The following is a 23432-nucleotide window of genomic DNA, read 5'->3' on the forward strand; positions in this document are numbered from 1 at the left end:
AGACTAAATATGGCCAGCGCAATCCTTATGAGAACAACATTTAATTGTGGCTGGCTTAGAGGTTCAGAGGTTCAGTCTAGTATCATCAAAGCAGGAACATAGCATTATCCAGGCAGGCATGGAGCAGCAGGAGCTGAGAGGTCTACATCTTCATCTGCTGGCCTCTAGGAGAAGACTGATTTGCTAGCTGGAAGTGGGTCTGATAGCCCACACCCACAGAGATACACCTACTCCAACAAGGCCACAGCTACTCCAATAGGGCCAAACCTTGTAACAGTGCCAATCCCTGAGCCGAGCTTATGCAAACCATCACAAACATCATAGCCCTCCCCCCACATATTTGACCCAATCACCATAACAGAAATTCAGGGATGATTCCTTTTCAGACCTATATATAACATAGGGCTTTAATTTTTATGTTCATTTTATTTTATTTGAAAACCTTTTTCTTTTTTACTCTTTCATTTGTTAAAATTTTTATTATTTTATTCATTCATATTCCAAATGTTGTCCCCATTTTTTTGCACCACATCACCAAGAACTTCATCCCACTCCCCCTCACCTTTTCCTCTGAGGGGATGGTCCCCCACTCACCCATTCACCTTCACCTCACTCCCTACCAGCATCCCCCACCTTCATATGTCATGTCTCTTCAGGATTAGGAGCATCCTCTCACACTGAGGCCAGACAACTCAGTCCTCTGCTACATGTGTGCCATTGGGCCACAGAGCAGCCCATGTAGTGGTAGCCCAGTCTCAGCAAGATCTGAGGGGTTCATATGCTATATTTTGATTACGTTTTCCCTCTCTCCCCATTCATTTCAGTTCCTCTCCATTTCCCTACCACTACAATTTTATAATTATTTTTTTATTTCAAATAAACACACAAACATACAATTAAAAAAACAAAAAATAAAAAACACATAATCTCCCAGAAGAACAAAAACAGAAAACAACCAAAATCAAAGTAAAAAAGCAAAAAAATAAGCCAAAACAATAAAACATTAACATATTTAGTACCTATGGATAAAGCAGGAGATATCAAATCAGAGAGAAATAAAATCATATTCATAGAAATCTTCAAGTCTTGCAATAGTAACTAATTTATTTTTACTTACTTAATTTATAATGCAACTAAATTGATATTACGATGTTGAAGACTAGCTATGTCAATGATCCAAGGAGGGCATGTGTGATTAGAGACAATGTAAAGTTGGCACATGCTCACACACTTGGTGGATGAAATAAACTCCAACAAGTGAGCTCTAACAATGTTATTTTTAACACCATCTAAGACAAAGTTCTCTATTTATGACAAAAATTACCTCATAGCCACAAGTTGCAAATTTTTTAAAAATGATCACCAAAATGCATTTTCTTCAAAGACAATAAAATCATCACACAAAAGGAAATTACAAGAGGAGTATCAATTATGTATTCCTCTTTTGAAACTCATAGCTAACTAAACATGTCTCATCGAACTTTCTCTCATTTTTTCTCCATAGTAACCCTAAAGCCATAATTCTTTTGTTCTTGATTAACTAAGTTTAAGCAAGCCAAGTCTACAGTAACAAGTTTTCCGTAAGCTTAGATAATGAACAATCTGTATTTACAAAGAAAAAAGCCTGTCTTACATCTTATTTTTGAAGTCTTGTTCAGCTAGACTGGCTAAACATCTATTCTCTATTCTATACTAATAATAGAATTATTAACTCCTTGTTCATTACCTTGCCTTTTTATGGTGCACACCAAAACCTGTGACTACGTCTCTAGATCACAAAATCCAGGAACTCAGACCCAACCTAGAATGAGTGTTTTGAGCATTAACTTGTCCCAAGCCTACTTTCTTCTTCTAAGCACTATTACATACTTGAAATGCATGAAAGCTCACTGTACTCCTTTTCAAACCTATGTAGCCCTCACTATACTACAAGGAAAGGGGCACATTCTGTTCTTAATTCTAACTTTATCATATCTATTTAGCAGAACAATTTAAGCCATCTCCTTAAACTTTCTATCATTTACCCCAACTCCCTAAAATGATTTAAATCAAATGAGATATTCTATAAAATCATTAATTCATCTAAACAATCTTATTTTATGAAAGTTTACCTTCATATCAATGAAGGAAAATTGCCCAATAGAGTGGGGCATCTCGAGGAAGCTCAAATGCCTACTGCAGATCCTCCTGCATGGTGTTCTCCATTAGGCTGCCTTGGCTAAAGTAAAACTTCTGTGGCCTGTCTACTGTTCTGTCTGTGGCAATTATTATTTTTTTAAGTCATTCAAGACATCTTGCTTTGTGATTTTAGTCCATGAAGCTGGAATTCTACCTTTCCCTATAAATCTTTTGCCATATGCCCCTTCTAGCTTTGATCTGAAATGACAGACAAACCATTTCCAATATGGCTGGTTGGATGAGTCTGGGGTGATGCTCCATGTGGCATAATCACCTCCTGCTTCTCGATATTTCTTGTATCTGAATTCCCGGAGGTCATCTAAAACGAAGGTAGAATCACTTGCTACATCACTAGTACAAACATCAGTGACGAAGTGGTCTGTTTTATGATAAGAAAAACCACTGACAGCCTGAGGCCGGTGGAATGGCACACTGTGGTCTTCTTCATGTTGGGGAATTGTGTTTGTACAAATTGCATTACAAAAGGGACACTGTTTCCAGCAGCCACAGAGATGTTCAGAGAGAATTTCCTCAATGTCAGGAACAATTTCACCCATGTGCATACATGAAAAATACGCTTCTACTTCCCTCATTGCAGGATCCAAAGCTTTGCTCATGGCTTCTTTGAGGAACTCAGTATCCATTAGCTCCTGGTGCTCCATGCTTACCAGGTCTCTCCTTGGGAAGATGAGATTGCTCCCTAGGTGATCACAGAACAAATCCAGCCAGCCAGATGCAGTGCTGCCTTTAGCTTTAGCTACCTTTGTGGACTTATGTATGGCAGAAAGGATGGTATTCTTGATGTCACCTAAACTTATGTTTAAAAATTTTTTTATATTTTCATTTCCTTTTTCTGAACAGTATCTTGTAATGTGCTCTCTAATGTAATCCCTGAAAAATTCTTTTGGCTTTTGAATGTATTTCCAGTATTTATCAAAATTTTCTTCTTCTGCTAGAGAGTAGAGAATATGTTTCTCCAGGTTAGCTCTGTTTCCATTGAATTCAGGGCAGGTGGCTCGCATGTCTCCAGCTATTCTTTGAACCATTATTTTCCATATGGTGTCATAGATAGCAGGCATGAGCTTGCGCCATAGGAAGTCAACAAAGGATGTGATTGAGGTTGTACCTTGGCAGGAGATCTTAAAATTTATAAAGAAATCATCTTTCTTTCTCTCCAGATAGTTCACAGGGTCATTTGCACTCTTGAATGCCTCATGCATTTTCTTGAAATACTTGGATGCTGTTTGAAATAAGTACAAGGATAAGTCAAAGACGTAGTCTCTGGTAAATGTGTAGTCTCCCTCACAGGGTTCAGATTTCAGCTCATTTTCTATGATCTTCAAGATTTCATGAAAGTAATTGTCACTGTAATCATGCTTTTGCTTCAAAATGTTTTTAAGTGTTTCTGTAAATTTTAACTGAATGTTGTTGGTTGTCTTTTTGATGGATTCAACATGACAGGTTTCTGAACTCATTCTATGAAAATGGCATTTTTTTGTCATTTGAATATGTTTGTCATACATGATTTCAAACTTTTCTCCAGACGTTATTTTTAGTCTTTCCACAATATTTTTGTCCTTCTTGAAATATTCCAGAAGGATATTTTCGGAGTCCAAATCAATGTTAGGCTCTGTGACATGAGGAACATTGGAAGATACATCATAAATCCAACTTGTCCAAAGTTGACTGAATTTCTCATGCAACTCTTCATCACTTAATTCCTTACCCTTCAAATTTAAAGCTAACTTTCTGCTCCTCTCTAACAACTGATTTTCATATTGTGACTTTCGGTTATCAAGTATTTCTTGGCTTTTTTTAAGACTGATATGTTCATTGCATTTCCTTCTGGTATCTGAAATGAGTGTGTCTTTAAGGATTTGTAGCTTGTGTTCAAAATTTGCTTTCCACTGAACCAATATTTCACTATCTGGGTCTTCTTCAAAATATTTGTTAAATTCTTGTTTGATAGTTTCATATTTCTTACCAAGTGGATCCTCCAGCAAATTAGAGGTGAGTGTCAGGATTTTACCATTTTGAATCTGATTGCCCAGCTGATTCTGTAAGTCCAGTACATGACTCCTTAGCTCCCAGGTCCAGTGGCTATACATGGTTTCCAGTTTGCTCATGGCTATGACCTCTTGTGTGTTCCTGAAACTGAAAATGAAGTTTTCACTGACAATAGCTTTCCACAAATCATGAACTCGGAATTTGAAATCTGAGATTTTTAAGATCCTTCCCCTAGATTCCTTCTGGGTAGTTGAAAGAATTGCATTTCTTAGTTCCTGGACATTGTAGCAATAGCGAGGATTGGGAGGGGCCATTGGGGGATTACCATCCCAGAGGTGAGCAAAGTAGTAGACATGCCAATTGGCATCAAACTCAATTACATCACTGAAGCTGGTTATGTTTGAGCACTCTTCCAACTCAGCAGCCAATGCAGTCATTTCATCCAGTTTCTGCTCCAGTCTCCTCCGTCCTTCCATAGTTTGGTCTTTTGCTGTGACTTCTCCCACATTTTGATGGACAAAGAGGCAACTGGGGGAGATATTTACTTGTTTCATTCTCAGAAATGCTTGAACAGATATTTGTAGAATGTCCTGAATCTCTGAGGGATTCTCCCCAAAAATATTGATCAGAGTCAAGTTTCCAAGACCAATGACTAATGTTGCCAACTCATGGTCCCAATTCTGAGATTTGTTGTTGAGTTCTGGAGCCCGAAGTCCTTCTGTGTCTATAACAAGCACATATGTAAAGCCGAGTTCTTTTGTGAATGTCTCTTCCACCTTCAGGAGCTGCATATAGGCCCCATTGGTACACCTGCCTGCACTGACTGTGAACTGCAGCCCAAACAGGGCATTCAGCAGGGTAGACTTCCCTGAGCTCTGCAGGCCAAGGGCAGAGAGAACAAACATCCTTTTGTCTTTAACTTTCTCTGAGACCTTGTCAAAAATAGCTGCTACCCACCTTAGAGGCACATATGAAGCATCCCCATCCATCAGCTCAATGGGAACACCAGCTATCATCAGGTCTGCAGCAATTTGAGGTAGGTAAAGAAAAAGGCTATCTCTAGAGGGAGAAGTTTCTTCCAGAGCTTCATAGATCTGGCCAACTTCTCGGAGAAGGTGCTCAATTCCTAAAGTACAGTCATGAATCTCTACGGAGATGGCATCCATGTGCTTCTGACAGTGTGTCAGGTAGGCACTCTTCTGTTCTCTTTGCTTTTCTGTTTGTATCCTTAACCACAAAGATCTCTGCTTTTCATGTAATTTTTCCCGGTGTTCTATTGTCAGGTTGTCAAAAAACAGAGTGAGCCACTGCAAAAAGTAGAGTTTGTTATGGGTTTCTGAGTAGTATTGGAGGAGTCCAAGAACAGAGCACATTAAATCACTGAGAGGAAAGGCTTTTTCCAACTGTTGACGTCGAATTATTCTTTTCTCTGTTTCAATCTCACTCTTGTGTAGTTCTATGCTCCGATTCCCCTTTTCTCTCAGATGATAGAATTCTTTGTCTTTTTTACACCAAAGGTGCCAAAGTTGTCCTTGAAGGGGTAGTAAATTTTCTTTTATCTGAGATAACTTGTATTCCTCCAGGAGGACCATTATACTCTGAGCCTTTTCTTTAGCTTCCTTGCAGTCTCTCTGGTCTTCATCAATAAGGAATCCTTGTTCTCGAGCTGTCTGTGAACAGTCCTCTAAACTGAGAGCAGTGTTAGAGAGCACTAGAAAATGTTTGATGGCTTTGGTGAGCTCCTCTGTTAATTCTGCCTCATTTCTATTCTTGATGCCAATTTTCATTCTTTTACCAGAAATATTTGCTATGGCCTTTTCTTTGTCATCAATCAAGCAGATCAAAGGTGTTGATGACTGACAGAGGTGTCTGACAAGCTCTTGGTTTTCTTTATTGTTATCAGAAGTTGACATGAGGATCACAATGATAGAAGAGACATCTTGGAGGAAACTGAGTTGTTGGCTATGTTCCTTGGCATCTCCATGAAGATTGGTGAACATCAGACACTTGTCAAACATGTCCTCACCTTGGCCAGCTGGACAGAACCAGCAGATTTCCACCACTCCCTGCATCAGGAGACAGTGTTTGTTGCTTCCTCTGCAGTGTCTGTGAAAAAACACATCATGTTTACGTTTACTGAGAAGAGAGTTCATGATCTGAGATTTGGAAGCAGAGAGGCCGTTTCCAACTCTAATGAAGGACACAATGGGGGTAGAGACACGACACATCTGCTGATTTCTGTGACTGTAGCTCTTGTCCTGTGGAGATTTACTTGCATCTTGCCAATTTTTCCTAATTTGTCTGAGAGACCAGAGACAAAATTCAACCTGAGAAGTGTTGGGATTTGGTACCACAAGAGGGAGTGCATATTGACAAATGGAAAGCTTGGACAAAATATATTGCCTGGTATGATCATCTGCACAGTGTAAAATGGCCATCTGGATATCCATTGGGTGAATGTGGGGCCAGGACTCAGTGTCTGAAAGATAGCCAGGACTGTCATTGTCTTTAATGACATCCTCATATGGATCAAAGTCTTCATTTTCATGATTGGAGGACCCTATGGAGATCTGTTTTTTTATGCTTTCATCATCATTTAAAGCAAGATGTCTCAACCCATAATCCAACATCAGTAGCTTTTGTAGGAAATAGAATGGAAGCTCCTTTTCAGACTTTGGCTGTGAATTGTACACAGAGGTTTTATAGATCAGATGGAAGTCAGCTCTGTGCATGCTTTTTGGATAGTAATTGTCTAGGCCTAGACGTTGGAGTAAGTCCAGGAAATGTCCATTTTCTATCATTTCTTTTGTTCTGTTTTCATTACCTTGTTGTTTATAAGTCTGTTTCTTTTCATGGCAGAGACTTTGCAATTGTTTTTTTACTTCATCCATTTGTAAGGAATGGGTGGTGGCTTTATAGTCCCCCTCAATGAGTAATCTCAAATCATTCTCCAGCCTTTCCCAGTCATGATGTTCTCCATGTTTTGTGAGGACATGTGCAACTTCTTCAGACAACAGTGACCCCATATGTTGTTGTATTAATGTCAAACGTTGTCCTTTCTCTTCTGTAGAAACATCTGTGATTTCAACTGTGGCTCTTAGGGCTGTGAGCACCAAGAATGCCTGGGCTCTGTAATTGCAAATATTTTTCAGTTCTTGGTATTTATGTTCGTTATTTTCCATTTGATCCAAGAGGAAGTTTAACTCATCACACCCCAGAAGATGCTGAAAAATACTGTTTACCAACTGATAGCCTACACCAGTAGCAATGGAGAGTAGCAACAGCTGCATGTCTGGCTGCTGTGTTTCTCTGAGGTACTTCAAGAAGGAGCTGAGAGCTGTGGTGACTTCATATGTAGCCATTCTCTTTGCTTCTTCCACTCTTTCTGGGGGCTCAGTTTTGAAACTCTCTTCCATTAGGTATTTGTGGGTTTTCTTTAAGGTGTTAATGAATTCAGAAAATGAGGTAATTTTGACTAGTTCTTCCTCTGACTCTGACTGATTGATCCACTGTATGATGGATTGTGCCTGAGGAAAGTTTGTCACTTTGTAGACATGAGGTTCTAGAAGGCTGCACAACTGAGATTTAATAAAGTGAGTTTTATAAGTGGGTGAATTTTTGCAGAAGTTGACAATGTTTATTAGAAAATTTTGCAGATCCCAATCTATGAGGCATGTGTTAATCCAAATGTCATAACTTTTTATTTTTTGACTCAATGTTTGCATAAAATCTACTAACTTCCTAAGCTGTTCTTCAGGATCAGAAACCTCCCAGCCTTTCACATTCTCTAGGAAAAGCTTAGCTTCTTTTCTAGCAGTCAGAAATTCTTCCCCTTCTTGAATCTGGGCAGCTAGTTCAGTCAGAGCAGTGTAGTGGTCTTTGAGGCAGTTAGCCAGTTGAAGAGCATTCTTAAATTCAGTTCTGTGACTGGACAGGATAATGTCCCAAATAGGTACCAACTGCAGTTCCCTATCAATAACAGACCAGGTTTGATTGCTAGCTACAAGGCCAGCTGTCCACTGGGCAATTCCATCTGCTTCTGCTGGTCCACCTATCTTGGCTACAGATAGTTGCACCTTGGTTTGCGAGTTTAGATGAGTTTTACTGTAAAATGCTGTTTTTGATTTTGAATTTGTTATATTTACACTCGCACCAACTTTAACTCCAAAGCCACTATAACTGCCCATAATGTAAATATTCAAAGACTCTTCTGCTTGCTGCTTTACATCAGCCAAGTGCTCACTTTTGAAACCTTCTGAAATGGCTTTCCAGCAGTAGATTCCCCCCAGGTGCACAGGGCCTTGGTTAGCATGAGAGCCAAACCTGTGGAAAAAGTTTTTAGCCCTGTGCCTCAGTAAGGGTAGTCCATCTCGGTGGTGTGTAGTCTGCTCCAGGATTTCTTCAATACTTTTTAGTTCCTGGAGAGCAGCCTGGGAGAGTTCAAGATCATTGATGTGAAAATGGCAGGTGGCCAATGGGATGTAGCTGAACCTGGCTGAGCAAAAATAAGTTTGCTTTGAATGGGACTGGTAGTTATCTTCAGATTCTGTCTGTTTGTTGTGACCCATACCAGCTTCTAGACTAAGTCCCCAACCTTCTCCTTTAACTAAGGGGGTTGAACTGAAACCCACCCTCTCTATAGTCTGTGTAAACATGGCTTGTTCTTGAAAAGATGAAAATTCCTTTGTTTTTATCTCTGTGCCATGTACTGGGCCAGCAAGTGAGAACTGCTTAGGGACACTGAGTAGCTCTTCTCTCTTCTGAATCAGGCTTCTTGGGTGGTTGGTCTTATAAATTCCCTGCAGGACCAGCCCTCCAGATGCCCATCTTACCAGGTCTCCATCTGAGAGCTTTTGACTGTGAGACAGGGTCCGTTCCATGTGACTGAGATGTCTCTCCATTATTTCAGTGATGTCTTTTAGGGACACTTCAGCCGTTGGCCAGCACTCCTCAGGGATCTCCATTGCTTGTCTCAGTTCTGCTCCTTTTCTCCTCACTGCCTCTTCCTGTCTGTGCTTCCCTTCTGACTGCAAGGCTCTCAGTGCCTGCAGTGCCTGTCCTGCCTGCCTCTGCCTGTTCTTTATCATCTCCCTTGGAGTCTCCTGCAGCTCTGCAACACTATTTGGCTGTGAGAGGTCCAGCAGCTTCTCCAGAGCCTTTTTCTCCCAAGCATGCTGTGTCTGGGACTTCAGATTCTGGAGGTCTCTTTTGTCTAAATATTGTAAGGCCTGGCCAGAGCTCACACCTAGGTTTTCCTGAAGCTTAGGCAGCCAGTAGTCAACAGACAGTCCCACTTCTGTCAGCATCTTCTGGAGATGGAGCCTCCTCCTGCGTCTGGACTGAGGCTCGTCAGGGATACACTTTTCTGTTGCCATGGCTCTGTGAGGAACAGATTGTAGTTAGTTTTTGTCTGTGTCCTGACCTTAGGAAGTGTCATCTATGAGGACAAAAAAAGTGAATTACTAATGATTCAACTGTTAGCCCTTTTCATTTCCTGTAATTGTTCACATGTGTATTTTAAAACAACTTTGTATGTGTGTGTGTGTGTGTGTATGTGTGTGTGTGTGTGTGTGTGTGTGTGTTAAGCCTTTCATTGTGGGTGTTCTCAGCATGACATGTTTTGTTGGATACTATGGTGAGTTGCATTTTTGCCTGATTTCATTTCTTTTCAAGACCGGGTTTCTGTGTGTGTGTGTGTGTGTGTGTGTGTGTGTGTGTGTGTGTAGCCCTGAATATTCTGGAATCCACTCTGTAGACCAGGCTAGTCATGAACTTGGACATCTACTTGCTTCTGCATCCAGAGTGCTAGGACTAAAGTTGTGTATCAACATCGCCAGACATTTTGCCTGATTTTTTTTCCACAAAATTATTATCATTTAATTTATGGATTGCTTAAAAGACACAAGTTCTTTTTGAAATCTATTTGTTTTGTTTTTGTAAAGTCTTGGCAGTTTTTTTGTCTTTGTTTTAAAGCTTATTTCCCATATCTATTCTTTCCTCAAAATTTAACTAAGTGTATAGTTATAATTTTTTTTTAAAAAAAGTAAATGCCTACATTTAAACAAATGATAACTTTAAAAAGCCTTTACATTAAAGAGTGAGGCCTGTACAATGAAGGGCAGCTGCAGGCTGCCTTTTACCCCAGCCTGGGGATTTCAGATGTCTTCTCTGCCTATAGCCTTACTTCAATGGAGCTTACAGAAGTTAACAATGTTGAATATTTAGTTTCACAAGCTCTGTAAAAATGAGCTTCTGTGACCTAAAAAAGGTATGGTCATATTTTCACATAATATAGTATCTTTTTTTTTTTTTTTTTTTTTTTTTTGAGACTGGGTTTCTCTGTATAGCCCTGGTTGTCCTGGAACTAACTCTGTAGACCAGGCTGGCCTCGAACTCAGAAATCTGCCTGCCTCTGCCTCCCGAGTGCTGGGATTAAAGGAGTGCGCCACCACGCCCAGCTCATAATATAGTATCTTAAAAGATTTTATTTGCAAAAAGAAGTGTATGCACAGAAGCACTTCTAGCTGCTGATTCAGAGTGCAGTAACTGTCCTTGGGTTTCAAAAGTTTATTTCAAATCATTATTGCTCTATGATATAGGCAAAAGGTGAAGCCAGTACTTGAAAGAAAACAACAGCAACAACAACAAAAACAAAAACAACAACAAAAACAACAACAAAAACCAATCATATTCTTGTCCTAACAGATTAGTGAAGACAAAAACCTGGAATGTGATTCACCATTCCCTCTGTGTACCTGACTGCTCCAAACTTGTAGATCTGCTTGCTTCCAACTCCTGAGTACTGGGACTAAAGTTGTGCATCGCTACTGCCTGACACTTTGCCTGATTTTTAAACTTTCTCTTGCACAGAATCAATTGCTTTGAGGGAATTAATGTGAAGGATAGTATTTGATAACATACATGACTTTGCTTGGTTGATTTTTATAAAAACAAGTGATATCATCTGTTGATTATGTTTTCTTTAAAACTTTTTGTTTAACTAGTGGTGACTGGTTCCATTCCTATTTTTCTGATACTTTTTTCTTCCTCTTCAGACAGAGTTTTACTATGCAGCTCATGATGGCTCAGAGCTTGTTATTTAGCCTAGGCTGGACTCTAACTCATGATTTTTTTTTCTTTTGGCCTCCTGACTGCTGGGATTACCAGGGGGCATCACCATGTCTGACTTTGTCATATCTTTGTAGGTCATTTCATAATATTAAATTTCTCTCCTTGCATTTAGACATACTACTAATTTGTTTTGTTTTAGTAAATTATTCATTATTCTCCTTTTGTTAATATCTTTGAATCATGTGAAGACTATTTACTAATAGCATCCACACCTGTGTATATAGACACAAATACTCCTCTGTGTCCAATACTTTATCAATTTTATGGAAATCTCACACTCATTGCATCTACAGCATTCAGTGAGACAAGAGTTCACACTTCAATTTTGTACTTATTCAAGTTTTCTTTCCTCCTATCATTTTTGCCCTACTGAATTACACTACCATATGTCCAGGCCAGCAAGTGTTCTATTTATTTTTTTTCTCTGAACATGAATTTAGTATACAGCTAATACTTAATCTGTTCTCTTAAATCTGCTTTCAGTCTCATTTCATTTTGTACTCTCCTGCTATGTCTCTTTTACATTTTGACTTCTTTATATCTTGGCTGGATTGCAATCATTGTTAACCCATTTGCCATGGTTTGAGTGTTTGTCCTCCCTCAAAGTCACATTTAGATTCATTTGCCATTGTACATTTTTTAAAAATTTTCAATATTTTATTTATTTATTTTATTCATTTTACATCCTAAGCAAAGCTCCCTTCCTCTTGCCCCAGTCTCACCCTCACAAATCCCACCCCCACCACCGATATAGCTGTCTCTTTTGAGGCTATGCCAGTGCCTGGCAAATAGAGAAGTGAATGCTCACAGTCATCTATCAGATGGAACACAGGGCCCCCCCGATGGAGGAGCTAGAGTAAGTACCCAAGGAGCTGAAGGAGTCTGTGACCCTATCAGAAAAACAGCAATATGAACTAACCAGTACCCCCTGAGCTTGTGTCTCTAGCTGCATATGTAGCCGAAGATGGCCTAGCCATTGTACAATATTAAGATGTGAGATTTACTTATTTATTTTTAAAGATATGGTCTCACTATGTAGCTCTGGCTGGTCGGTTATGTAGATCAACCTGGCTTTGAATTCTTTTTTTTTTTTTTTTAAGATATTTTCTTCATTTACATTTCAAATGTTATCCCCTTCCTAGTATTCCCTCTGAAAAATCCCCTCTCCTATCCCCACCCCTGTTCCACAACTCACCCATTACTGCTTCCTAGCCCAGGCATTCCCCTATATGGAACCTTCACAGGACCAAGAAACTCTCCTCCCATTGATGACCAACTAGGCCATCCTCTGCTACATATGTAGCTAGAACCACGAGTCTCCTGTGTTTTCTTTGATTGGTGGTTTAGTCCCAGGATTTCTGGGTTACTGGTTCATTCATATTGTTGTTCCTCATAGTGGGCTGTAAACTTCTTCAGCTCCTTGGGTACTTTCTCCAGCTCCTTCATTAGGGACCCTGTGTTCCATCCAATGGATGGCTGTGAGCATACACTTCTGTATTTGTCAGGCACTGGCAGAGCCTCTTAGGAGACAGGTATTTCAGGCTCCTGTCAGCAAGCTCTTATTGGCATCTGCCATAGTGTCTGGGTTTGGTGGTTGTTTATGGGATGGATCCCCAGGTGGGGCAGTTTCTGGATGCTCATTCCTTCAGTCTCTACTCTGAACTTTGTATCTGTAACTCCTTCCATGGGTATTTTGTTCCCCATTCTAAGGAGGATTGAAGTATCCACACTTTGGTCTTACTTCTTGAATTTCTTGTGTATTGAAAATTGTATCTTGGGTATTCTGAGCTTCTGGGCTAATATCCACTTATCAGTGAGTACATATTGTTCTTTTGTGATTGTGTTACCTCTCTCAGGATGATATCCTCCAGATCCATCTATTTGTCTAAGAATTTCATAAATTCATTGTTTTTAATAGCTGAGTAGTACTCCATTGTGTAAATGTATCACATTTTCTGTAAACATTATTCTTTTGAGGGGCATCTGGGTTCTTTCTAGCTTCTGGCTATTATAAATAAGGCTGCTATGAACATAGTGGAGCATGTGTCCTTATTACAAGTTGGAACATCTTCTGGGTATATACCCAGGAGTGGGATTGTTGGATCTTCCAGTAGAACTATGTCCAATTTTCTGAGGAACAGCCAAACTGATTTCCAGAGTGGTTGTACCAGCTTGCCATCCCACCAACAATGAAGGAGTGTTCCTCTTTCTCCACATCCTCACCAGAGTCTGCTGTTACCTGAGCTTTTAATCTTAGCTATTCTGACTGGTGTGAGGTGAAATCTCAGGGTTGTTTTGATTTGCATTTCCTTAATAATTAAGGATGTTGAAAATTTATTTAGATGCTTCACAGCCATGCCATATTCCTCTGTTGAGAATTCTTTGTTTAGATCTGTACACCATTTTTTAAATGGGTTTATTTGTTTTTATGGAGTTCAACTCTTGAGTTCTTTGTATATATTGGATATTACCCCGTATAGGATTTAGGATTCATAATGATGTTTTCCCAATCTGTTGGCTGCCGTTTTGTCCTACTGACATTGTCCTTTGCCTTACAGAATTTTGCAATTCTATGAGGTTCAATTTGTCCATTCTTGATCTTAGAGCACAAGGCATTGGTGTTCTGTTCAGGAATTTTTCCCCTTTGCCCATATCTTCGAGGTTCTTCCCTACTTTCTCCTCTATAAGTTTCAGTGTCTCTGGTTTTATGTAGATTTCCTAGATTCACGTAGACTTGAGCTATGTTAAAGGAGATAAGTATGGATCAATTCACATTCTTATACATGATAAATGCTATTTGAGCCTTCAACATTTGTTGAAAATGCTGTCTCCTTTCTTCTGAATGGTTTTAGTTTTTTGTCACAGATCAAGTGACTACAGGTGTGTGGGTTCATTTAGGTCTTCAATTCTATTCCATTGATCTACTGTCTGTCACTGAAACAGTACCATGCAGGTTTTATCACAATTGCTCTGTAGTACAGCTTGAGCTTGGGCATGGTGATTCCACCAGAGGTTCTTTTATTGTGAATAGTTTTTGCTATTCTAGGTTTTTTGTTATTCCAGATGAATTTGCAAATTGCCGTTTCCAACTCGGTGAAGAATTGAGTTGGAATTTTGATGTTTTGAGCTTTACTAAAGTTTCTTTAGTGAATGTGGATGGCCTTGCATTTGGAGCATAGTTATTCAGAATTGAGAGTTCATCTTGGTAGATTTCACCTTTGAGGAGTATGAAGCGTCCCTCCTCATCTTTTTTGATAACTTTAGGTTGAAAGTCGATTTTATTTGATATTAGAATGGCTACTTCAGCTTGTGTCTTGGGACCATTTGCTTGGAAAATTGTTTTTCAAGCTTTTACTCCAAGGTAGTGTCTGTCTTCGTCAATGAATTGGGTTTCTTGTTGGCAGAAAAATGCTGGGTCCTGTTTATGTAACCAGTCTGTTAGTCTATGTCTTTTTATTGGGGAATTGAGTCCAATGAAATAAAGAGATATCAAGGAAAAGTCATTGTTGCTTCCTGTTATTTTTGTTCTTAGCGTTGGGGTTCTGTTCTTATGGTTATCTTCCTTTTGGTTTGTTGGAAGTTTTCTTTCTTGCTTTTTCTAGACCATATTTTCCCTCCCGGTGTTGGAGTTATCCCTTTATTATCCTTTGAAGGGTGGGATTTATGAAAAGATATTGTGTAAATTTGGTTTTGTCATGGAATACCTTGGTTTCTCCATTTATGGTAATTGAGAGTTCTGCTAGGTATAGTAGCCTGGGCTGGCATTTGTGCTCTCTTCAGATCTGTATGACATCTTCCCAAGATCTTCTGACTTTTATAGTCTCCGGGGAAAAGTATTGTGTAATTCTGATAGGTCTCCCTTTATATGTTACCTGTCCTTTTTCCCTTACTGCTTTTAATATTCTTTCTTTGTTTTGTGCATTTGGTGTTTTGATTATTATGTGACAGGAGGAATTTCTTTTTTTCCAAACTATTTGGAGTTCTGTAGGCTCCTTGTATGTTCATGGGCATCTCTTTCTTTAGGCTGGGGAAGTTTTCTTCTATAACTTTGTTGAAGATATTTACTGTCCCTTTAAGTTGAAATTCTTTCTTCTTCTCTATACCAATTATTCTTAAGTTTGGTCTTCTCATTGTATCCTGGATTTCCTGGATGTTTTGGGTTAGGATCTTTTTTTATTTCACATTTTCTTTGATTGTTATGTCAATGTTCTCTATGGTATTTTCTGCACCTGAGATTCTCTCTTCTATCTCTTGAATTCTGTTTGTTATGCTTGCATCTGTGGTTCCTAACTTCTTCCCTAGGTTTTCTATCTCCAGAGTTGTCTCTCTTTGTGATTCCTTTATTATTTCCACTTCCATTTTTAGATTCTGGATGGTTTTGTTCAATGTCTCCACATGATTGGATGTGTTCTCCTTTATTACTTTTCTTCCTTTTATTTTTTTCCAACAGAATAACAAGTTCTTCAATGCTATTTTACAGGTGCTTTTCATTATCTTTTTTTTAAAAGATATTTTCTTTATTTACATTTCAAATGTTATCCCCCTTCCTAGTTTCCCCTCTGAAAATCCCCTATACCCTACTCCCTCCCCCTGCTCCCCAATCTACCCACTCACATTCCTGATCCTGACATTTCCCTATACTGGGGCATAGAGCATTCACAGGACCAAGAAACTCTCCTCCCATTGATGACTGACTAGGCCATCCTCTGCTACATATTTATGTCCTTCTCATAGTCCTCCATCATCATCATGGGAAGTGACTTTAGATCCATATCTTGCTTTTCTGGTGTGATGGTGTATCCAGGACTTGCTATGGTGGGAGAGTTGGATTCTTATGATGCCAAGTAACCTTGGTTTCTGTTGCTTCTGTTCTTATGCGTGCCTCCTGCCACTTGATAATCTCAAGTGCTCCCTGCCCTTGATATATCTGATTGGAGCCTGTCCTTCCTGTAATCCCAGTTGAGTCAGAACTTCTGAGAGTCCAGCTTTCTTTGTGATCGTGTGATTCTGGGATCCTGTGATGCTGAGTTTCTGGGTGTGTCAGAGTTCTTGGCAATCAAGCTTTCTCTGAGACCCTGAAATTCTAGTGAGACCAAGCTCCTGGGATCCTGGGATCCCGGGATCCCCGGATCCCTAGATCCTGGATGTGTTAGAGCTCCTGGAATTGGTACCTCTTCAGGGGACTGTGGGGCTGTCCACTGAGTTGGAAACCAAAATTGGCCAGTGCAGACTGCAAGGAACCTGCACCACTGGTCAGGCATGGTTCCTATGTCTGTACTCCTGCTGGCTCCAGGCACCCCTAGTTCTGTTGGAACAGATGATGTGCTCCACTCGCCAGTGATCCTAATATCCTCAGCATGCTAGGGTGCCTGTGGCATGGAGAGTCCTCTGGAGACCATGGGACTGTCTGCCGAGTTTGGCTCAAGATGGCCTGGCCGGCTTTGAATTCTGAGATTCTACCTCCTGAGCAGTAGGATTAAAGGCATGTATTATAGTGACTGGCAAGATGTCAAACTTTTGAAGTTGAGATTATTATAAAAGAGCAAGTTTATTGTTATAAAAGATCAAGTTTAGTGTCATTTGCTTTTTTGTACCCTGATGCTGGCTGCCTCCCTGATCTTGAAGTTCCTAACCTCCAGGCTGAGTTAATCTGTTATAGCAATCTTGAAAGGATGAAGACAAAATTGATACCAGAGAAGTAGAGAGTGGGATTTTGTGACAGAAATGTCAAATTTTACAGATAGCTCTGGAGCTGGACAATAGAGGCTGGAAGAGATGAGATCCATAGGCTATGAAAGTTTATATTTACATGAATAACAGTACACAGGCAATTCTGGTGATAGCCCAGAAGAAAACATTTACAAGACAATTCTGAAATTTCTTAGAGATTACCTAAATATTAGGGTCATAATGTGGTTAATTAAAGTAATTCTCATGAGGCTTTGGACAAAAACAAGAATACAATATTGGAAAGTATCATGGTGTGAATATGATTAGCCCAAGGAGTGGCACTATTTAGAGGTGTGACCTTGTTGAAGTTGGTGTGTCACTGTGGGCATGGGCTTTAAGATCCTCCTCCTAGCTACCTGAAGTCAGTATTTCATGAACAGCATTCAAATGAAGATGTAGAATGCTCAGCTCTGCCTGCATCATGCCTGCCTAAGATGCTGCCCTGCCCCCACCTTTATGATGTCGGACTGAACCTCTGAGCTTGTATCCAGCCTAATCAAATGTTGTCCACTGTAAGACTTGCCTTGGTAATGGTATCTGTTCACTGCAGTAAAACCCAAACTAAGACATAAAGCTAGAGGCAAAGATCTACTTGTTCAAACATGGCAAGGAATTTAATGAACTGTGTCCATGCTTTGGCCTTATGAAATCACAATTTAAGAGTAATGCGTTAGAATATATGGCTGAAGAGATATCTATCCAGCAATGTGCTACATGGCTCCTTCTTAACTGCATATATTAAAAAGTAAAAAGAGGAGTGATTTAAAGATACAATTTTCCAGGCAGTGGTAGCACATGAATTTAATCCCAGCACTTGGAGCACTTGGGAGGCAGAGGCAGGCAGATATCTGAGTTTGAGGCCAGCCTGGTCTACAGAGTGAGTTCCAGGACAGCCAGGGCTATACAGGAAAACCCTGACTCAAAAAACCAAAATAAATAAATAAATGAATAAATGAATAAAAAGATTCAATTTAAGGAATAGCAGAATTTAAAAATTTGAAAAAAAATTCTTAAGTCTTCCTATGTTAAAAAAAAGGAAATATATTTAGGAGAGAAAAAAAAGAAGAAAAAGAAAAAGAAAAGGAAGAAAGAAAGAAAGAGAGAGAGAGAGAGAGACAAAGAAAGAAAAAAAGAAAGAAAGAGAGGAAGAAAGAGTCCAACAGTCATTAGATAAAGAAATTAATATGATAGAAGAAGCTAAATTCTGTTTTTCAGATGAGATCAAGCAAGAAGTTCAAGGCAGTATAGCTGTAGACTCAAAATTCTATCCTACAAAGTCATAGAAAAATGTGATTTACATGTCATACTAATAGTAATAAGAAGTGGGGAGTAGAGTATGAGAACTATCCATTATGTATGGAGTTAGTCACTGTGTAACTGCGCAAGTTCAGCCTCTTCTTTTACTTCTCTAACTTCATGGGATGATGCATTAAGAAGTTCCTGTATCTTTCACTTCCCTATCTCCAGAACTGCAATCCAGTTTATTTATATTCTCACTATATTATTTTTCTCTCTTGACTTTTAGATGCATTACTAACTTGATTTTTGTCAATCCCTCTCCTCTATTTCTACAATGTAAAACAATGTGAGACCTTGTTTCAAAAAACAAACTAAATCAAACAGACCAACCAATAAATAGAAATAAAAGAGACGATGATTCAAGAAAAAGGCAGCTTAAAAATGGTTAGGGATTATTGTGGAATTGGATTACCTTCCTTTGCTCAGCAGAGGTCTTGAAGAAAGCCTGTGTTTCTATTGTGGGTCCTTGATCTCTGATTCTAGAGAGAGAAGAACAGATTTTTTCCCCTTAATTAGAGCTATCTCAAAAACAAGAAACAAAGACATAAGATAAAAATTACCATGTGGAGGACAGGTTTTAATGCATTTGAATGGAAAAGAACAACCTACTTCTACATAGAAAGAGATTATAAAGAAAACAACAGACATGCTAGAAACTAAAAAAGACAGGGGAGAAAGATTATTGTGCAGAAGTAGGATATAAAAGCCACTTGCCTACAGGAAATTAGAAAGCCACATGTAGAGTAGGATTTGTACTCAGAAAATTACCTAAGAAGCAAACTGACAATGAATAGGTTAAAAGATATTGGAAAATGATAATACCTGATAACACATTATTTAGAGTATTTAGTGAGCTAAAATAATCTCAATGATAAAAGCAAAATTTTGACTCAAAAGTAGACAATAGGAGACCTGACCTATGAGATGGCTGAGTGGCTAAGGGTCTTTGTCACTATCCCTGAGGGTCTGAATTTAATCTCTAGGATATACACTGAGAGGACTATCTTCTATGATCTGTGCTCTTACCTTTATTTACAATTGCATGCCTACCTTCTCTCTCTCACTCCCTTTATTTATAATTGCATGCCTACATATTCTCTCTCTCTCCCTCCCTCCCTGTCTCTCTCTCTCTCTCAAGGTTATTGTTGCTAAGCCTGATGACTTAAGTTCAATCCTGGTAATACCTGCCATGGCATGCAGAACACATACAGAAAACCAATCAATAAATGAATGTAACTTTTAAAAGAACACATACAGATGACTTACAGGTCTAGGAAAATCCTGACAAAATATGGTCTTGCGTTTTTATTTGTTGTCTTGTTTTCATTTAGCCCTGCAAAATGATCTAATAGTTTGTCAGAACAGTGTGAAATCTCTTTCTGGGAGGGTAGCTCATTTTATTGTCACTAGAACTTCAGAGTTTCCTTTTCCCCACCATGCACACTGAAGAAAATTTTAATTCTGGAGGAAGGAGGTGTCTGTTTTTTCAATAGTCTAGTAGCCAAAGACACAAACTCAAATTTCTTTAGAACATCTTCTCTCTTGCTAGGCTAGATGAAAAGAAATAATTGGAGCATTCCATAATAATAAATGGCAATTTCAATAAAAATATGATGCTTTAGAAAATTAATGAGGAAATAGAGGACCAAAACAACATCCATAGTCCAGTAAAAGTGAGTGTAATGTAATATAAGTCTTCCCCCTAGAACAAGGTACACATGCTTCCATAGGGCACATGGATATTTTCCATATGGTAAGCATTAGATAATATCAATAAGTATTAAAAGTCTGAAGTAATGAAGATTTCTTACTTTGATCATTATGGATTTAAACTAGAAATAACAAAAGAAAAATGAGTATACTCACAAATGTGTAAATTCAAGAACATTTTGTTTAAAAGGCATGATGTCAACATATAACATATGATGGCTATTTTTGACTATCAACTTGACTACCTCTGGAATTAACTAAAACCCAAGCAAATAGGTGCACCTTCAAGGATTTTTAAAATTAAATCAATGCATCTTTAAATATAGCTCTTTTGAAGTGAGAAGATCTACCATTAATCTGGGCCATACCTTCTGTTGGGAGCCTATATAATAGACATGGCTTAAGGAAGTTTGCTCTTTGCCTCTTTGCTCTCACTCTAGCTGGCAAGTCCATTCTTTCACTGTCATTATAGCCTTTTCTTTGGGATTCTGATACATAGTGAAGACCAGCTGAGACATCCAGCAATGTAGACTGAACAATTGCTGAATTCTTGGGCCTTCTGTTGGTTAGACAGCCACTGTTGAACTAGCTGGATCATAACCTGTAGGCCATTCTAATAAATCCACCTGAACCATCTTCTAAACCATGAACCTTATAAGGTCTCAGGTTCAGAGTTCAAGAAGGACAATAGGTAGGACTGTCCCTTTGATTAAGATATTGACTGGAAAACTTATGATATCAGAAATTTGGGGGTATTTTTGAGTTAGAGAGAACTAAGAAATAGAATTTCTCTGGGATTAGCTGGGGAAGAGATGTTAGGGTCCTGGAAAACATTATAGCCATCAAAGCCACCCTGATACAATTGCTTTTCTGCTCTTGAATTCAAATAATGACATTTATGGATAGCGGAGGGTGAGTTTTAGAGAGAAGTTATAGAATCTTAGGTCAGAACTTGAAAGCTGGGGGCAGGGGATAAACAAGAGCCCGTGAGTTAGCTCATTGGTATGAGTATTAGAACCTGACTTCAAATATCCACACTTCCTATAAATAGCTGGGCATGAATCCAACATCTATGTTTGGTCAGATCCTGTACATTCTACTCTAGGGTAGATTAGGATGAGTTCTTCTGCTCTTCTTCTCTATACATCTCATATATATAGTCTAGGTCCCAGATCCTGTGCCCTGGTTTAGTCTGGTCACTCCAATGTCACCACTGATCTCTAGGCTTCCACTAGACCCTGTTCTGCCTGTCCCTGAACACAGGCTTCTCTTACTCCACACCCAACCTCTCCACCCTTGCAATTTTTCTTCAGGGTTTTGTCAGATGAGTCTGGCAATCCATTCCTCCACACACTCTCCCCAACACTCAGTTTCTAAATAGGACTTCACTTGTCCAACATTTATGGCAGCAATTAGTAGGTGGGACTTTACAAAACTAAAATGGTTTTGCACAGCTAAAGAAATACTCAGGTGAAGAGGAAGCCCACAGAATGGGAGAGAATGTTTGTTAGCTATACATCTTATTGGCTTATAGACAATCACACTAGTTTCTTCCCAGAACCTAGCAACAACAACCTAGCACCAACTTACATCATCACATGCCTCCAGATGCAAGCCAACTTGGTGTATAAGAGAAACTGCTCAACTACTCCAACTTTCTCTCTCTCCATTGTCTATTCCCCCCCTCCCCATAAGTTCCCTGCTAGCCTCTTTCTCTCCTCCTCCTCTCTCTCTCTCTCTCTCTCTCTCTTCTCTTTCTGTACTTCCCTGAACACCCACTTCCTTTGTCACTACTCCTTTCCAGGTCTCCTTTCCTTCCCCACCAATCGGAGGTAAAGTGGGATCCCTCCCTGTCTGTATGTCTGTGTGTCTGTGTGTCTTGTTCACTTGTGTGTCCTCCATTGGACCACCTTCTGATTCTGTTTTTGGTTTGTCTGGTTTCAAGTCTGGTTTTGGTCCCAAGGAGTTGACTGATTATCTTGGTTTGGTTTTAGGCCGGTCTCAGGTTCTGGGGCCTTCCCATGGAGAGAGGTTCATTTGGGTTGGTCATAGTGACAGTAAGCTTCTCTGGAAATCGCGTGTAAGATGCCCTGTATTGGTCTTGCTTGTGTTTGTCATTTCTGTGGTACTGTGATTCTATAGTGGTTGCCTGAAAACGGTTTCTGTGTGTGTCTCTTTGTGTTCGGACTTGGACTAATGACTGACGACTGTTTTTGAGTTATGCCTTCTGGAATAAGCCTAAGAATCCTGTCAGATCCCTATGCTGACCACTTCCTTTCAGGTCCTCAGCTGCCCTGCCTCCCACTCCAACTCCAGGGAGCAGCCAGCGGGTCACAGTGGTCCTGCCCATGGACCTGGAGTCTAGGGGGAAATGAGCTCGGAAAATCCGGAGCAAATGAGGAGTGGTCCCTGAAAAGTCAGTGGCCCTGGATGTCGTGGCTGCTAAAGAGAAAAAGAGGAGGAGGCTGTGGGAGTAGCTGGCCAAGAGCTCCGCAGGTTTCCCTGATTGCTTCTCATTCCCCTGTCCCTTGCGTCTCTTGTTAACAGAAAAACTGCTTTCACTTTAAGATAAGTGCTGATGCAGCCAGCTGTGAGAGCTGCATTCCCTTCTCTGCTCTGAAGTTCCCTCTTCTCAGAAGGCAGCACCACCCTGAGTTGCTGGCAGTGAGTCTGTTCCAAGTTCCAGTGAGGGAGGCATCCGCCCACTTGGGGCTTCTGTCCAAAGGTAAGGAGCACCTGGGAATCTAACTGTCAGGCTCTGATGGGGGTCTCGTTTCTGTGGGACTAGAAAGTGCCCCAACAATCTGACCAAGGTAACAGGAAGTTACAGAAGTTAAGAGAAGGACAGGGTAAGTCAGTAAGAAAGTGCACAGGAAGAGAAACGAAGGAAAGATAGAGGTCTGCAAAGAAGTGAGCTAAGAGCAAAGCTTCAGCAGACTCAGGAGAGATAGGTTAACAGTGAAGAGAGGTAGAAATAGAGATGAAGGAGATTAGAGAGGTCTGAGATGAGAGAGATACTCTAAATGAGAAATATTTAGAGAAAGAACCAGTAAATAAGAGTCAGACAAGAAGAAGAGTTAAGGAAACATGAGGCTGACAAAGACAGAGACCAGAGTCAGAAACATAGCTGTGCTGTGAGACAAAAAGATATATATATATAGAGAGAGAAGATTAGTATGAGATCTCCATTACAGTTAGGAAACAGGAGTTAGGAGAGGTAAATGACAAAGACTAAAACCTAACAAAGTGGCACATGCTAGCACTTAGAAATGATCTGTAAGAAATAAGAAGCCAGAAAATTAAAAAAAGATAAGAGAAATGAAATGCTGGTCACAAAAGTCAGGAAAATTAGAAAACTTAGATAGTACCTGGCAACA

General features: G+C 39.7%; 1 protein-coding gene across 10 annotated transcripts in view; it reads right to left on the reverse strand.

Annotated features, from left to right (window-relative positions):
• Positions 1-1073: 1073 nt before the first annotated feature.
• The window catches only part of Gm1966 (predicted gene 1966), a 49098-nt gene continuing 26739 nt past the window's right edge, over positions 1074-23432 (reverse strand). For 5 of the 10 annotated variants that reach the window (XM_011241840.1, XM_017322335.1, XM_011241842.1 and 2 more), the window contains 2 exons: positions 18758-18824; positions 1084-9564 (listed from right to left, as the gene is read on the reverse strand). In XM_011241840.1, the coding sequence (XP_011240142.1) occupies positions 2268-9560 (7293 nt within the window). In that variant the 5' untranslated portion in view covers positions 9561-9564; positions 18758-18824 and the 3' untranslated portion in view covers positions 1084-2267. Of the gene's footprint in view, positions 9565-18757; positions 18825-23432 lie in introns of all 10 variants that reach the window. The other 5 variants (NM_001277179.1, NM_001277183.1, NM_001277182.1 and 2 more) reach the window with 2 other exon arrangements.

Source organism: Mus musculus, chromosome 7, assembly GCF_000001635.26.
Source record: "Mus musculus strain C57BL/6J chromosome 7, GRCm38.p6 C57BL/6J".
Classification (NCBI taxonomy): domain Eukaryota; kingdom Metazoa; phylum Chordata; class Mammalia; order Rodentia; family Muridae; genus Mus; species Mus musculus.